This window comes from Raphanus sativus, unplaced genomic scaffold (genome assembly GCF_000801105.2).
Source record: "Raphanus sativus cultivar WK10039 unplaced genomic scaffold, ASM80110v3 Scaffold2810, whole genome shotgun sequence".
Taxonomy (NCBI): Eukaryota; Viridiplantae; Streptophyta; class Magnoliopsida; order Brassicales; family Brassicaceae; genus Raphanus; species Raphanus sativus.
Window position 1 is genome coordinate 1 of NW_026618118.1, and position 13714 is coordinate 13714.

Below are 13714 nucleotides of genomic sequence, written 5' to 3' on the forward strand. Positions count from 1 at the left end.
ACTGGGGCAGTTTGGCTACTGATAGCCGATGACATTTCTCTAATGGACAAAAGTCTAAACTGTGACTGTGAGGATGGTGTCTGTTGAGTTGGAGTCACCCATGGATTTGTAGTTGAACCAAACTTTGATTGAGGCGTTAGATATATCCTTGGATAAGGTTCAAAACTACCAATATCATCTCTCTCAGAAGTCTGAGCAGATGTTAGCTGAATCTGAAAATTAATAAAAGATGCTATCAGCAACATGCATTTTCTTCTCACATATTTCAAGATTATAATTTCTACCTTTAAGTTCATATGAAGCTCTGGATGCCTAGAATGGAAAACCTTAAAAGAGAAGACACCCTCAGGCTCAGGTAAGGAAAGAGAAGTGATTTTGCAGGAGCCATGAACAAAGGCATATCTGACTGTACTATCAACGCTTCTTGAAGTGGATTCAATGCTCAAGGTGTGGGAAGAGTTGGATTTTTCGTCATTGTTGATACTAGTATCCATAATCCCATATGAATCCGTCACTTTAAACTTGAGGTTTGTCAGATTTGTACCAGCTGTACAGTACTCTGGGAGCTTTTTAAAAAAAAAACAAGATAAAAGTGTTTTAGGGCAGAGAGAAGATGAAGACTTGATAACAGAACAAGAGAAGCAAACTTGGTTACAAAGAATTTACCTCTGTTAACAGCCTGAGCTCTCTTATCTCAACTTGAGACTCTTTCTTGAAGATCTCTTTCTTGCCAGACATAACAGCAAGTGATACTACAGAGAAACAGATATTAGACAACCAGAATATCTCTTTATTACATCTTGCACAACAAATGGGACCAGTTTTTACCGGGTTTCCCATAGCCTGCTGTGACTTTGAGAATTCCAGATAGATCAATGCAGCCATCACTATCAACCTATGAAGTGATCAAATGAAACAAGTTACTAAACTCTCTCTACTTATTCTATCTATCATGTACATGCTAAACTTTGGTCACGGATTCGTCTTTTTTTAAATTAAAAACTGAAGAAAATAAGCTTTCTCGCACCTTTAGGTCTAAGCCCATCGAGTCTTGGATACAAAAGCCATTCATACAAAACGAAACAGTGGTACCTTCTTCAACATGATTATTATATCCATCGAACATCTGCTTAAAAGTTAGTGCGCTCAGCTTCATTCGATGGAAATGCTCATTACTTAGATATTATTGAATACTTGTTTTATACATACCTCCAAGATATAGTTTTCAACAGTAGAATCCGGAAGCAAGTTTTCCAAAGCCTGTGGATTGTTCTCAACAACGCACTTCAAAGGCCCAGGTTTAACTGAAATACAAAAGTCATTTTATAAATCATGTTATTTTGTATCTGTAACAGAAGTTACTTCAGTTTTACATAACACACAAATGAATAACTGTTTCTATACAAATTCAAAGCAAAAGGTTTACCTTCACAAGCAACTGAGACAGAAAATGGTTCATCCTTTGAGCATATCTCTAAGGTTGCTTTATAGTCTGGTCTAATGTGATCTAACCCATCAGTCTTAACGAGCATATTCTGCATTTTGCTTAAGAAAATTAATACACTACCACCAGAGGCTTTGCATATAGTATTTAACAACCCTTTCTTATTAGTTAAAAAAATGTTGTCATAACATTAGGACTTAGATACCTTGAGTTTGAGAATTCCATTATCATCAATCAGGTTGGCCTCAATCTTGTGAACCGGGACTTCGAAATCTAGGCTGGCTTTCAGTTTAACTTCAAGACTTGGAACAGAAGTGAATGGTATCTGATTCTCATACTCATCCAAACAAATGATAGATAAAGGTGGAAGACACGATCCCACCCTGTAGAGATACACAGTTATTACGTAAGTAAAGAAAGGCCTGATAATGCAGTGCATGCAGTTATGAGTCTTACCTAACATTAATGGTCTCCTGATTACCAACCAGTTTCCAACTCCCCACCTTAGAAGATGGTTTAACAATCACCTTCTTTTTACAAGTAATTGAATTCCCCTGAAAAGAAAATGTACACCGATTAGACCATATGATATTACATTGTAGCTTGTATAAGTTAGTTATAGCTTTACTTACAACAGAGAAACTGAAAATGTAAGTCCCAGCTTTCTTGAACAAGTGTGGGAACTTGGACTCAAGTTTGAAGACGTAAAGACCGTGAAACCCTCCAAGGATTGTAGGAAAACATCTATCTGAATACAAAGGTTTTGCATTCTTATCCCTGGACTTTATATTCCCGCCTTGTAATTCTACTTCCATTAGCATCTCTCCATCCATCTTCACAATATGTTTCTGATCCAAATTTTTGGACAGCTTTGGAGATGTGTAGCTAGCAGGTCGAACAACTGCAACAATCTGTTGCGGTGGAGTGTGTCCAGCACACACTGATTGAACAATAGTTGTTTCCTGTAACATAATGATCGAAGCACAAGTGCTTAGATTCATGGAAACAATAGTCTAAATCTAGCTCCTTATTAATAAGAAGTGACACGTCCGTACACCATTGAAGTTCAATGTTCTGCAGTCTTTCTCATCCAGCAAATCAATTCTTGATGGATCCTTTTCTTTTTGCCTGACAAGTTTTCTGTTCCATTCATTCTCATCTAGAAGTACACACTGCACAAGAAACACATCTCAGAGTTATGTTAAACGAGTTATGCAGAAGAATAGAAAAAGTATGGTTTCAGGGTTCAGCTATTGACCTTTTCAGAGTCTATTATACTGATTGGGAAGGATGATGATTTTCGAATTTCCAGCTTTGAGATTCCTTTAATGGTTGAAAGAATGCATCCCTCTTCCTCAGAGAAATTGATTTGCCTACATTTTTTTTTAAAGTCAGAATACAACAAATAATACAAGTAACTTAATTTAAAATCAACCACCTGCAAACAATCCGAGCATCACCTGCTTAGAAGACACATTGAAAGAGATCAATCCACAATGGCAAAAAAAAAAGTAAAACATGATCCTCATTTGTGGTAGAGACAGTGTACTTTACTTGCCTCCGGTTTCATCTTCAAAGTTTTCTATAAGGAAGTAGTCAATGGTTGCATAGACATCGTTTTTGTGAACTCCTGCACATGCTCCTTTCATAATCCTGATCCTTTGTCCACGTTCCCATGACTTCCCTTTTCTCTTCATTACCATGTGCACCCTCACAGCTACAGCTCAAAAATCATTTCAGTTACATTTTTTTTTTAATACTTTATAGAAAACCATGAAAGTGTTTTAAAGCTAAATATACCTTGACAACCAGGAGATATGCAAAGAGCTTTATTATCCAAAGAATCAAATATAACGGTTGCTTCATCTTCACCTAATGCATCTTCTTCATCATATGACTTATGCATCTTACGAACCCAATCCTGATAACTCTGCTCCACTTGCCCGTAATTCAAACTTTTTCCTTCCCTATGAATCACCATACTGACATCTGTAGAACCAAGTGTTACGTCTACTCTAGTCACTAAAAGAATAGCAAAAAATGAGTAAAACTTGGATTTATTTTTGTATACTTACCGTTATCCTTCTCCTTTGATTTAATACCAAAGTTTTTAAGAGCCACAGAGAATAGGTTTTGGCTTGCAAGATCAGTCTGCAAAAAAAAAGGCAGTCAGTAATCAAACAAAGAAGGTACTAATTACATTAAGTAGTATGGGGTAGTGTTAAAGCTTTACTTTTGAGGGTGTTGGGACAAAACCAGCATCCAAATCTACAATCACCATGAATCAAACATTCAATCATAAAACATATTATGAAAAGAAGAATGTAACTTGACATACCGACAAAACATTTCACTCTTTGGCAACATTTTCGAAGAGTAGAGGCTATGGTTCCTCTTTCCATGAACGGAATTGATGCCTACACAGAAAATAGCATTGGTCAAAAAAGTTCTTTGTCTAACAACAGAGAAGAGTAAAGATGGCAAACCCAAGGGACTTCTGGGAGCAGACGGCCAAGCCTTCTTACTGAAACACGACCAAAAGTTTGGAAACTTTCAGAAACTTTGTACCCTTCCTTCTCTAAGCTTTCCATGATTATATCAATGCTCTCTTTCCCCTGCAACATGCAAAGTTAAGAGTTGTACAGTTCAAGAGCTGTAACCAAAGAGATAAGGTTCAGTTCTTTTGAAAAAAGATTGTCATACATGGACGATTGGAAAATAGACAAACTTGAGACGAGCGTTTGCCTCTTGTGATGTTCCTGCATGACAAACAATGAGATGAACCAAAAGCAGCTAGACGCAACTTAAATTGTCCAAAGGATTATTAGTACCTTTGCTTTTTACGCAGAATCGAATCTGAAACCAAAACTCTTCACCCTTGGAGTTTAGGTTGGTGGTGGCAACCTCTCCACCTACTATCTCAGCTAAATCCTCTCCATGGACCTTGACAATGTCAAAAAAAAGATAGAGCAATGAATGTAACTAAGAGCACGAAAATAAATAAAAAATGATAGTATCTAACCTGAAACCCAACAGGTCTCAGAGTCCTTCCCGTTTTAGAGACTTCATCACACTACAAGGTTGACAAAAGTAAAAAAAGAAATCATTAAGCCGTCCAAGAACCAACCCGAATAAAGAGATTAAACATTACATAATGAACAATTACCTGGATGTAAGGAAAATAAATATCCTTAAGTCTGCACTGAAGTTGATATATATCTGGTATCTTACATTTCGATTCAAAGATCTCAACCTAGAAACGAAATAGAATACACAGTTGCAGATAAGCATATACGCAACTTAACTTAAAGTATTAAAAATAGATGAATAAACTATCTACTATAATGACATACCTTTGTGAAGCTTCCATGAGGAGATAACTTCATTTCCTCGTCCAAAGGATCCCTCATTCCACCGGCGACCTTTACAGAAAAAAAAGAAGATAAACTTTGATGATTGTATTAAGAAGCTAAACTGAGTAGCAAGATGGTTGTATGATAATAAACCTTCCAGTTCTTTCCGGATATAGAACGATTGTCAATCAATGCTTCCTTATTGAGTTGCAGGGTGAATACTTTCTTGGACTGTTTCGTCTTTGAAGACACCAACGTACGCCTAACCATGCAAATGTCAAGTGAGTTGGATGCACGTAAGGAAAGGAACACTGATGATCGGTGAAACATGAATTTAAAACACTCTCACCTTCCCAAATGCATACACGCATATGCACCTCCATATCCAAACATTCCAAAGAATGGCTATACAGCATAAGAGTCCATTTTTAGAAAGAAAAAAAAACAGTAAAGTACTTGACAGAACAATGTATCACACACACACACACACACTTGTCAAGTTAACTCAAAGATGCTGTATTGTTTTACATACCATAAGGTATGGTGGTTTGCCTCCAATAGCTTTGGATTTGCAGGACCTATGTATTGAAGCCCCTATTTTCCCCCTGCACAAATAATAGAAAGAAAGTTATGAACAAAAAATCTAAAACTTGAGTTAAAGAAAGAACATTTAGTTGTATAATCAGTGTCTCAGTAACAATAGCATTTTGCAAAAAATGGCTTCCATGTTTAAGCAGCGTCACCATTTAGCAATAGAATTCTCCTTGCTACTGTCCATTCCAGGACCAGAGTCAAAGACTGAAATCCGATCTTCGAGAACATCCACACTGCAAAACCAACGACATGAATTCAAAAAAAACTCAGTTTTGATCATCTGACGTCTTATGACAAGAACAAACCTAATCAGTCTTCTGTTTCCAGGGGAACAAGACCACACAGCTTGCAAAGAATTATCCTGTGGAAAAAAAATGAGGAATGAATATTGTAGTTCTTCAACAGGAAAAATCTTCAGGTAATTAATTGTTACTGAAAAGAACACTTACTATAAGATCCGCAAGAGCTGTCTCAAAGCTATAATTTTCAGGTAGTTCTTTAAGCATATCAGTATCAGGAGTCAAATCCCACATATTCTGCAAAGAACAACCAAGAATATAATCATTATCACTGAAACAAAGTTAAAATGAGTCAGTGATATACATTACATATATCAAAAACCTAAATAATAATACGGACCTCATACATAGTGGGAGCTTCACCAGACCCATCCTGGTCCACAGATTAAAGTTATTGCAAAACACATTTAGAAAAATCATAGTTAGCCGAATCAACACATCAGAACAGATCAAATGAAAGCAACAAAAGAAGATTAAAAGAAAAAAACTCACATCAAGACGTAGTATATTGCAGGAATCAGGATCAAAACTCTCAAGTCGAACCACTCTTCTAATCTTTTGACCGTTGAAGTCAAGATAAGATTCAGCAGCCAAATTCCAATCGATCCCTTTCCTCATCTTTCCTGACAAGACATAGCTCTTCCGAGTTTTGTCATACTCCTCTTTCACCAGATTGACGAAATTCCTCATGGACATTTCATGTTGTGGATTAGTGAGTGTGAGTGTCACGTTAGTGCCGTTTGGTAAAAGAACCTTGAGTTTGTAAAACTTAGCTGCTGCTTCTTCATCATCAACTAGAACCAGTGCTCTCTTGAGCGATCTCCGGTCACTCATCTGAAATACACAAAGCGATGAGGAAACCTAAAAAAAGAAAAAGTAGTAGAAGAAGAGCAACTATATTGTACCTTCAGAGAGGAAAGTGTAAAATGCAACCAGATGAGGAAAGAAAGCAGAAGATGAAGAGACGGAGTGAGAAAGAGAGTAAGTGAAGAGACTCCTTTATGAACTTTTATACTACACGCTTCCTCCTCCATGCACCAAGTTTTAAAAAAAAAATATATATTTTTTTTTTTTGAATAAAACTGTGATTTTATTGGCTTTTAGATTGGTGCTCTGTTTCCCAAGAGAAGCAAACTATTATTTACAGAAGTATCTATATATTTCTGTACTTTTTCGGAAATACCCCGAACTTCATACATTTACCGAGATACCCAAAATTGACATTTCACTTAGCGTTGCTCCTTTGCTATTTTCAATTTTGACTATGATTTTTGCTTTATTTACAGAATCACTCAAGTGTTTTGATTTGTGGGAGAATCTGATTGTTCTTGCAGCATACAAGAGTCTACTTATATAAACATTGAGAACATAGGTTAAAGCAAACAACCAACGACGATCATATCCACAAAAGATCAGCCCTAACCGACATAATAAACAAGTTCCAAGTTTTCATGAACTAAAACTAACACCAAAATACTTTTTTTATTAAGTGTGTCCCACAACATTTTATATGTCCTGAGACTCAGACATGGCTGTGCAACGTTTGTACTTCTGCGTTGCCTTCTTCAGCTTTTTCCCTATCTTCTTCAACAAACCTTCCTCCTTAAGTATCTCCTCCTCACGCTTTCTCTTCTTTTCCCTCGTTATTTCCAGCTTCAATAACGTCTTCTCGTGGTTCTCTGGTACTGTTATTGGGAAATGAACTTCCGGAATGCTGACAACCCAAAGAGAGATCAGTTTTCAACAGTCATAATAACCAAAGACAGATGAAAACCAAAGTAGAAAGCAAGCGCACGTACCAGGATCCAGAGAATAGAAATCCTTTTCTTGTTTTGATCACACCATCTAGAGACACAGCATCCACACCAACGAGGTAAGAAAGGGCTGCTTCGAGATCCTTTCCTGTCTCGTACACTTGCAGGTCTCCAAAAAGTTCATAGAAGAGTGTCTCTCTAAGCCCGTGACCCGACTTTGTCCCTATATCCAGGTCACCTAAAGCCAGCTCGATCATATTCACAGCGTAACCTTTGAAGCCTGGTATGGGATCTCCATTGCGTTGGGAAGGGTTAACCATCGCTAATCTCCTCTGAGGATCATTTTCCACAAGTCCACTTCTCCAAGTTCTACATTTTTTTTGTATTAGAGAACCAAACATCATCAGTTAGCTAAGCAATAGAATCAAAAAATTAGCAACCAATCCGAAAAAAAAACAAAAGGAAGAGTCTAGATTTACCTGGTTGCATCAAGACAAATAACTTGCAAAGGATTGGTTATGGGACGTCGGAGCCTAGCTGCTTCAGCTTGAAGCTTCAGGTACTCATCAAAGCTTGGACTATATTCTGATGATTTGCATACGAGCGCAAGCATTGTGTCTTTCCCCAAATATGCAGATAATACCCTGTTAGTTGTCATATCAAATAATTTGAGAAATTGAAGTTTCGCTCCAACCAAACCATACACTCCCATCTGAAAAGAACACTTTTTGGTTATAAATTGATGTTCACCTGCTTAGTGAGGTGGAGGCAACTGAACCAAGAAGGGCTACAATGCCAAACACTCCTCTGTTTGACAGATTCCAAGACCGCGGAGGCGGAACATCTTTTGTCAAAGAACAAAACACCGATGCTGCAGTGTCCTGATGCTCCTCTTCAATGTGTTTCATCATTGACTCTCTGGTAGATAGGCATTCCGGTAGCGCTTCACAAATAGAATCCAGAGAAGCTGAGATGAAATATACATGAACAGTTTAAGAGTTTAAAAGGATCACCAATGCAGCAGCTTCAACCCCCATTATAGATTATCAAAACTTCAGGAAAAGAGACAATCATAAAACCAAAGATAGTAAGTTACCTTGCAAAGTAATCAACTCTTGGTCAGCCTGTTCTTGTTCAGCCACCAAACATTTTAGACGCTCATCTTTTTCCTCTTGCTGGGACTTGTATGTACTGAGTTCTTGTTTTAAACTCTGCAGCCGAGAAAGAGACATTGCTTTCACTAAAAGGGGTAGATGAAACAAAAATGATGAAAATATCTGTGGCATAAATAGTGATAATCAATACCTGTGTGTACTGCACTATATCCATCACGCCAGATGGGCAACTGCCATCCAAAGACGGTGACCTAATGGCCAAAACTCCAAACTGTGAACATGGAGTTCGTTCCAATCCTAAACCGGGAGTTGGAGTCACCACCCCTGGTCGATTTGTGGTTGAAGCCATCCCTGATTGAGGTGTTGATGTCATCCTTGAGTAAGGTGTTGAACACCCAATGTTGTCATCTCTTTCAATTGCTGGAGGAGGCGTTATCAGAATCTGAACAAGAGAAAAATCAGTGTGAATTAACATGAGCATGAACTGAAACATATATCAATATATAACTCAAGTCACATATTACCTTTAAATCCACATGAAGCTCAGGATACCGAGAATGGAAAACCTTGAAGGAGAAGATACCATCGGTCTCAGGTAGGGATAGAGAAGGAACTTTGCAGGAACCGTGGACAAAGGCATATCTGATTCCACTCTCAACTCTGCTTGAATCAGATTCAACGCTCAGGGTGTGGGAACACCTGGTTTTTTCGTCATGATGGATACTAGTATCCATAGAACCATCTGAATCCGTCACTTTGAAAATGAGGTTCGTAAGATTTGAACCGGCAGTACATGGCCCGGGCAGCTGATTGAAACATAACAATTTTCAGGACGAGATAGATAAGTTTTTGCACCAAAAGAATATTTTTACCTCTGTTACAAGCCTTAGCTCTCGTTCCTCGATCTGAGACTCTTTCCGAAATATCTCTTTAGAATCAGACACAACAGAGAACGAGACTGTCGAAAACAAACAAAAAAAAATATCACAATCAGAAGATAATTGTAAAAGGGAAATGACGCCAGACGAATATAGAGATTGAAAAGATCATGTTACCATGTTTTCCATAGCCTTCTGTGACTTTGAGAATGCCAGAGAGATCAATGCAGCCACGGCCATCAACCTATCAAAATGATCAACAAATCAAAACGCAAAACCATCTAAGAAACTGAGTCATCTTACATAGTGCTACAATGGCAAGAAAACTGTATATTATATAAGATCCACTCAAAAAGTCAGACAGAGAATAAGTTTATCACACCTTACGGTCAGCGCCCATCCAATCTTCAATACGATAGCCATCAGTATTTATCAGAACAGTGGTCCCTTCTGCAACGTGGTTATTGAATCCATCGAACATCTGCATGAAAGTTATGATCAACTTGAATTGAACAAAAACCTGATTACTGTATAAACAACATGCATAGAGACATACAAAGCGTACCTCCAGAATCAAATTTTCAACAGTAGAACCTGGAAGCAAATTTTCAAAAGCCTGAAGATTATTCACTTCAACACGTTCCAGAGGCCCGGGGTTCACTGAAAAAAGCAAGAAAAAAGGTTGTTTAAAAGGAAATAAACTTTCATAAAGACTTAACCAGTAAACATAGAATTTCTATCTTACATTTACAAGCAATCGTGACACATAGAGGTTTGTCTTGTGCTCGTATCTCCAAGGTTGCATCATAGTTTGGGCTGATCTTGTCTAATCCATCAGTCTCAACGAGCATTTCCTGCATTAGGTTTGACAAAACTTTCATACACAATTCGAACTGTCTTTAGTAATCTGTAGTCGCTTAACATTAACCATGGGGAATATATACCTTGATCATGAGAGTTGATCCTCCATCTATCAGGTTGGCCTCAAAGTCATCAATCTTGAGTTGAAATCCAGAGTTGGCTTTCAGTTCAACTTCCAAGCTTGGAACAGAAGTGAACTGTATCTGATTTCCATACTCATCTAAGCAGGCAATACCGAAAGGTTTTAGACACGAACCAACCCTGTAGAAGAAACACAACTCATATTGATCAAGTTTCGACATTCCAAAATTTACAGGTGAAGGGAATAGTTTTAAAGAGTCTTTACCGAACATTCCACGGCTGGGGGTCCAGACTCTCATCAAGTTTCCACTTTGCTGCCTTTGAAGAAGGTTTAACAACAACCGTTCTGCTGCACGTTATCGAGCCGCCCTGAAGGTAAAAGTGTTTCGGAAATTACATTACATGATTACTCCTAAAAAAAATTAACTGGCAAGCAGTAAGGAAAAAATTACTTACGATAGAGAAAGAAAAGTTGTAAGTTCCAGCTCTCTTGAAGAGGTTAGGAAACTTGGAGCCAAGGGAGAAGATGTAAAGACCACCAATCCCTTTACGAGATGTAGGAAACAAGCGCTGAGAACACACGGATTTGGCGGCAACCTTAGCACTCGGTTTCGTGTTTGGATCTGCCAGTTTTACCACCATGACCATCTCTTTGCCCTCCATATTAACGATATGCTTCTGCTCCAACTTCTTTGACGGTGATGTGAAGCATGCAGGTCGGATAACCGCCACAATCTGTTGCGGGGGAGCTCTCCCAACACGCACAGAAACTGGTAGTTCCTGTTGTCACATATTGATATAGAAAACGTTACTCTACATACTGCCACTTATATGTGTTGACATCAAACTCTTAAGTAAATATTGACACGTTCTTACCCCATCAATGTTCAATTCTCTGCAATCCCTCTCTTCCAGTAAATCAATCCTCGAAGGTGCCTTTTCCTGTTTCTTTTCAAGTTTTCTAGTCCATTCTTCAGCATCTGCATGTAGGCACTGTACAAAAAAAACGTTTCTCAGAGTGAAACCCTTGTTGGCTGTACGCAGAAGAAAGAGAATAACAAGAAAAGAAAAGAAATAGTTAAAGTGGTTGACCTTTCCAGAGTCGATTAAAGTAATAGGTAAGGACAAAGACTTCTTAAGTTCCAGTCTCCAACTTTCATCGATGCATGAAAGCTTGCATCCTTCTTTCTCAGGGCAATCGATAGGCCTAAAATTTTAAAGCTATAAGACCACACAGCTCCCAATAAAATACTCAGATGGAAGAGAAAAAGAAAGTCACCTGCATAGAATCCGAGTATCACCTGTGCTCATAAAAAACATTATAAAAAGAAAAGATTTAGCCACAGCGAGTACAAAACATTTATTCCACTTGTAGTTAAAATGAAGGGTGGAGATGGTACTAACCGCCTGCTTCGTCCTCAAACCCTTCTATTAGAAAATAGTCAATGGTAGCGTAGACATTACCATTGTGAACCCCAGCGTAAGCTCCGCTCAGAATCTTTATTTTCTGGCCACGTTTCCACAACTTTCCTTTTCTCTTAACTACCTTGTGCACCCTCACAGCTAGATCACAAGAGCATTGAAAGTAATTAGTACCCCAAATTAGACAAGGAGAATCCTCAAGCATGTTTCTACTTCAGCATCAATACCAGTAAGAAACTCTGTCTAAAATCAACTAACCAAAGTTTCTTTATCATGCATGAAAAGCTAATACATACCATCACGCAAGATGCCAAGAGCCTTTTTATCCAAGGACTCAAGAACGAGAATGCCTTCATCTTCACCTGACGTGGCCTCTTCATCATGGGCATCATGCATCTTCATAACCCAATCCTGATAGTTCTGGTCCAGTTGTGTGATGCCGAGTTGTTTTCCTTCTCGTCGAATCACCATTTTGACATCTGCAAAACAATAATTCATTTCTAATCTTAGTACCAAAAGAAGAAGAAAGTTTGCAGAAGGACTTTAAAGATTCAACTTACCAGTATCCTTCTCCTTATTTGTCGGTTTACTTCCGAAGTTTCTTAGAGCCACCGAGAAAGGATTTTGGCTTGCGAGGTCGGTCTGTAAAAAGAATGTGCAGTGATCAGATGATAATGTGCTAAATACTTCAAATAATCTAGGTTAGAGTTTATCTCACTTTGGAGGGCGTTGGGCTAAAACCAGCATCCAAATCTGCAAAAAAGGAGTGTATACATTCATAAAAAAAAAAATACTAAACCAGAGGTGCATATAGAATTGAATATATGCATGAGCATTTTCATACCGATAAAGCATTTTACTCTTCGGCAAGATTTCTCCAAAGTAGACGCTCTGAAACCTTTTTGCATAAACGGTATTGAACCCTACACATGATTATTGGTAAAACAAACAAGGGCAATAAGTGAAGTTCTTTTTTCAAGCGCATTTGAAGAACTTCATGTAGTTAGCATGCTAATGGTGACAAGAGAAGACTAACCCAACGGACTTCTGGAAGTAGACGACCAAGCCTTCTTACTGAAACACGACCAAAAGTCTGGAAGTTTTCGGAAACTTCGCATCCTTCCTGTGCTAGCCCCTCCAAAATTTTCTCGATGCTTTCTTTTCCCTGTATAGCTCATAACGCCTTCAGTTAAAAAAAGGTGACCAAAGGTAATGTTTTTGCTTCTTCAGAAAAGAGTTGTGTCATACCTGGACGATTGGAAAATAAACAAATTTGAGGCGAGCATTTGCCTCTTGAGGTCTCCCTGGAAAAGACAATTACATAAATTACTTTCATTATCCAATACACCGCAAGCAGAATATCTCTTTGTTAGAAGACACACAACACAATTCTAATGAAGCCTATGCTACCAAATATTGAATCCCAAGCAGCTGAGACCTGAAGGTTTTTTACCTTTTCGTTTTTCACTTGTAAGACTGAATCGAATCTGAAACGAAAACTCTTCACCCTTGGAGTTTAGGTTGGTAATGGCAACTTCACCACCTGCTATCTCAGCTAAATCTTCTCCACTGACCTGGAAAATGATACGCTTAGTAATACAAACGTGAAACACAGTTATTTATTCAGTGATGAAAATGACAAACCTGAAACTCTACAGGCCTTTCAGTCCTCCCAGTTTCGGAAAGTTCGTCACACTACAGGTTGATAAAGCACATTAAAAAAAGCAGTGTGACATTTGATTAGAACCAAGACAAATGTTCAAAGGAAGGACAATTTAAAAAAAAAACTTATACTAGCGAACAGGAATTGATGCATTTTCCCTATTTTATAGGACAGTACTTTGAAGCATCATTGGACTCAAGTAGACAATAATGTACTCTGGTGAAGATTAACATGCTAAAAGTAACCTAAA

At 38.1% G+C, this 13714-nt stretch overlaps 2 protein-coding genes across 2 annotated transcripts; both read right to left on the minus strand.

The window, feature by feature from the left end:
- Window positions 1-5: 5 nt before the first annotated feature.
- Window positions 6-6525, minus strand: LOC130506018 (structural maintenance of chromosomes flexible hinge domain-containing protein GMI1-like; the record flags this gene model as incomplete). The annotated part of the gene is made up of 32 exons (XM_057000620.1): window positions 6183-6525; window positions 6031-6063; window positions 5841-5927; window positions 5697-5752; window positions 5541-5624; window positions 5330-5402; window positions 5147-5202; window positions 4951-5059; window positions 4798-4866; window positions 4611-4697; window positions 4467-4517; window positions 4276-4387; window positions 4148-4203; window positions 3931-4059; window positions 3783-3861; window positions 3678-3712; window positions 3520-3595; window positions 3245-3433; window positions 3003-3161; window positions 2883-2904; window positions 2703-2817; window positions 2500-2616; window positions 2077-2406; window positions 1901-1998; window positions 1650-1827; window positions 1427-1535; window positions 1210-1304; window positions 1028-1126; window positions 829-895; window positions 667-752; window positions 285-566; window positions 6-212 (listed from the first exon to the last, which is right to left on the minus strand). Coding segments are annotated over exons 1-32 (3687 nt in total), but the record flags the coding sequence as incomplete, so codon positions are not given.
- A 487-nt stretch (window positions 6526-7012) lies between these two features.
- Window positions 7013-13496, minus strand: LOC130506019 (structural maintenance of chromosomes flexible hinge domain-containing protein GMI1-like; the record flags this gene model as incomplete). Its single annotated transcript, XM_057000621.1, is given in 27 exon segments — window positions 7013-7404; window positions 7490-7813; window positions 7924-8088; window positions 8195-8411; window positions 8541-8655; window positions 8750-9001; window positions 9084-9365; window positions 9432-9517; window positions 9615-9681; window positions 9820-9918; window positions 10003-10097; window positions 10183-10291; window positions 10382-10559; window positions 10645-10748; window positions 10836-11159; window positions 11256-11372; window positions 11472-11586; window positions 11659-11680; window positions 11784-11942; window positions 12098-12280; window positions 12362-12443; window positions 12520-12554; window positions 12646-12724; window positions 12838-12966; window positions 13050-13105; window positions 13255-13375; window positions 13446-13496. Coding segments are annotated over 27 exon segments (3774 nt in total), but the record flags the coding sequence as incomplete, so codon positions are not given.
- Between the last annotated feature and the right edge of the window lie 218 nt (window positions 13497-13714).